Source organism: Camelina sativa, chromosome 8 (assembly GCF_000633955.1).
Source record: "Camelina sativa cultivar DH55 chromosome 8, Cs, whole genome shotgun sequence".
Classification (NCBI taxonomy): domain Eukaryota; kingdom Viridiplantae; phylum Streptophyta; class Magnoliopsida; order Brassicales; family Brassicaceae; genus Camelina; species Camelina sativa.
The window spans coordinates 10994140-10997559 of record NC_025692.1 but is presented as its reverse complement, the minus strand read 5'-3'; the positions used below and the strand labels follow the sequence as shown (position 1 = coordinate 10997559).

At 34.6% G+C, this 3420-nt stretch overlaps 1 protein-coding gene across 1 annotated transcript in view; it reads right to left on the bottom strand.

Annotated features, from left to right (window-relative positions):
• The window catches only part of LOC104706939 (cytokinin riboside 5'-monophosphate phosphoribohydrolase LOG8-like), a 1801-nt gene continuing 303 nt past the window's right edge, over positions 1923-3420 (bottom strand). The window contains exons 2-7 of the mRNA XM_019229178.1: positions 3061-3158; positions 2940-2970; positions 2713-2812; positions 2542-2612; positions 2309-2450; positions 1923-2226 (exon numbers count right to left, since the gene is read on the bottom strand). Of these exons, the coding sequence (XP_019084723.1) occupies positions 2174-2226; positions 2309-2450; positions 2542-2612; positions 2713-2812; positions 2940-2970; positions 3061-3158 (495 nt within the window). The 3' untranslated portion in view covers positions 1923-2173. The remainder of the gene's footprint in view (positions 2227-2308; positions 2451-2541; positions 2613-2712; positions 2813-2939; positions 2971-3060; positions 3159-3420) is intronic.

The following is a 3420-nucleotide window of genomic DNA, read 5'->3' as shown; positions in this document are numbered from 1 at the left end:
CCCCCCCCCAATACATAAATAAATAGTAGATATTTCCGAATATGGCATCATCTATATGTTTGTGCTTTCTTCAGAACTTCCCTTTTGAGCATTTGTTCTTATCGTTTTGTTTGATTCATTTCATAACGTGTTTCTTTTTCATTTTATATTATAACTTATAAGATTTCGAGCATTACTTTTAATAAAGTAGAACATGTCGACGGATCGATAGATCTGCCTATGAGAAGAAGGTTTTAAAAATTAATAAAACATTGGGGTTTTTCTAGATATGTGTGTGACTTTTTTTGGTACGTTAAGAACTTATGACTAAAACATAGCTATTAGATTTTTTTTTTTTTCTTTTCTTTTTTTCTTGTATACTCTTTTTCAATTAATGTAAAGGATACTATATGTAATGTAACGCTGATTGATTGGAGGAATATGAGTAACCACATACACAAATCGTTATAATATGCTATTCTATAAGCTTCTGAAGAATGCTCTTACGGCCATATCTTTCTTTCCACTTTCGGCAAGGAGAAAGCATGTGGAGAATGCCCAGCCGGTCACGTGTCGAGATGGGGTTTGTTCGTTGTCCAACCCTACGTCCCAAAGTGGTAGTGGGTTGTGTTTTGTTTCTTTCACACCTTATTTTCAAACTTCTGTTTTCTTAAGTCTTAATTATCTTTGTTTTTCTTTGGTTTGATATGCGGCATATGCCTATATTTTTGTTTATGTTATATCCTTCATTTTGTTTATGTTATATCTTTTTTAATATTAGATTAAGTTTGTGTATTTATTGTTTGACAAATATATCAGAAGTCCGATATAGGTTGATTAATTTTATCTCCGACTTAAAGTTTGAGCATCTATTTAGAGGTAAACTTATATTATGTACGCGATTTTCTAGTATTCGTGTTTGTCTCCTTTCTTCTTAGTTCTGATTCATGTCTCCTTTCATTTGATCCATGTTATGCCCCAAATATCCTCTATTGGAGACAATGGAGGGGCAATTATAAAAAAATATATAAACCGGATCCAACTCCAAGTCTCACAACTAATATTTTGTGTAGTCTCCGGTCGGATTACACCCTATAGTCGTGGGCTTCTAGAAAACCAATATTTGATGTACTTCCAGCAGTTGCAATGTGACAAAACAATACTGGTGTCTTCCATTGACATATCGTTAAAATCGTTTTGGTCATGAAAACTTATTCCGCCCAATTATAGTAGACACGAGTTCGTGTATGAATGCATTTAATGGCTATGTATGGTCTAGATTGTGATCTTAGATAGAATTTTTTTTTTGGTCAATGTTACTATTCCTTTGTCTTTTTCATTGACAAAATACTACTATTTTGGAATGTCACAACTGGATTCATTCAAGAACAGGAATGGATTCAAATGCTATAATTTTCGTTCCATGATTGAAAATAATTTATGCATTATAGGTAAATTGATCCATGCGTGCCAAATAGATTTTACTTTTACAATCAGTTAGACCTTATACTGGGCTAAAAAAAGCATAGAGCCAGATCAAAACTAGGCTTAGTGGCTTACGCACACCTATTGTCCTAACATGCCCCATAACAGAGCAGTTTATGTGCTACTCGCAAATCTTAGGCCCAAATTGACACTCCTAACTGAAGTCACATCCTGATTGCATCCTAGATAGATTTGTGATTGGAGAAAAAATTCAAAGGAGGTCAGTTAAAAAAAAAACACCGGTTTACAGAATCCTGGGAGAGGACACAGAGTAAAATTCCAAAGTGAATAATACTGAAATGGATACATATAGGCCAAACAACAACTAACCGAGGGAGATAAGGGAAAGGTAAAAAATGACAAGTGAAAGAAATAGACCTGTTCCTGACTCATGTTGCTTTCAGAAGAGACATTATCTAAGTGCTTCCATGTGAGTTAAGTAAGCTGTCGCTTTTCAATCTTAGAATCTGTCACACTTTCTTTCCAAACAAAAAAAACTGACAGATCATTCTGATTGATTCCCAACTTTCAAACAAAAAAAGACATAATGGCCTTAACCATACACCAAACGCTTTGCACCATTGAGAAAAGATTGTAATTTGCAAACACAATTGCTGTTTCAAATGCTTAAGAGATTGTTTCTTAATGCAAAAGACACAAAAATACCACCATTGTCAAGCAATCTGACTAACGGTAATCTCCAAGTTGTTCAACTTGCCAGCTTTGGTGAGAAGCAATGTGCTTGTGTGAAGGAGTATATAGCTGCCAAGAAGAACTATAAGTGAAAACTATGGTACTGTTTAAACTCATAACACAAAAACAGAATCTAAAGTGTTTTAGGTACCTCCATCTTCCATAAGTTCTTTAGCAGAGGGAGCAGAAACAATGATATTACGAGCGCCTGGCTTGATAAAACCTTCGTCAACTCCAGTATCAAATAATGCAAGCAAATTGTTATAGTAACCATCAACATTCAAAAGACCAACCTGCAGAGATATATCATACAATCCTCATCATTAACATAGTATCTATTTGTCTTCCTATGGATACCTGCAAAAGGAAATAGCGTCATAATACCGTCTTCTTATGGATACCGAGCTGTGCCCATGTTATTATCTCCAGAAGTTCCTCCATAGTTCCATAACCTCCTAATGAAACAAGAAGCCACCAGCATCTTTAAAAAAGTGGAGAAAAGCAGAAATAAAACTTGTAAATACCATGCTAGAATTTAGGAATTAGAAAACTCGCCAGGAAGCGCAATGAAGGCCTCAGCTTCTAGAGCCATTGCAGCTTTGCGCTCGTGCATGTCGGCAACAACTCTTACTTCTCCAACAGTCTCACCAGAGATCTACTTAAACCCATTCAATCATAAAGTAATTAACAAAAACAGAATGAAGTCATCTAATCCAAAGTTCAGTTTAATTTGAAAAAAATGAATATTTTTAGAAATGAAAGGTTTCAAGATGTAAACATACCTCAACAGGCATTAAAGCTTTGGGAATGATCCTATACAGAAATACATACAAAAGCTCTTCAAGCTGTATCATATCAGAAAGGAAGGGAAATATAAAGAAGAGAGACGAACTTAAAACTAACCCGAGTACATGACAACCACCTTCTGAGACTCTCCGTGATATCAAACCCATTAGACTAACACTTCCACCACCATAAACCAAATCTATCTTTCTCTTCACCTACAATTTCACACCAATACTTTACAGAAACAATTGATACAATAGATACTTCTAACAATAAACATTCAGAGCAACAACAACTATTTCTCAGAGCCACAAAGCAAAAGCACTAAATATGAACAAATCTAAACATTTGTCACAGCATCGGGATAAAAATAAACACAAACCCATGTCTAAGAACATTCACAAGAACAAGCAAATTTCAAAAAGTTTGGATCTTTTGCTCTCAAAACACTATAAAGTTGTGATTTTTTTTTTTTTT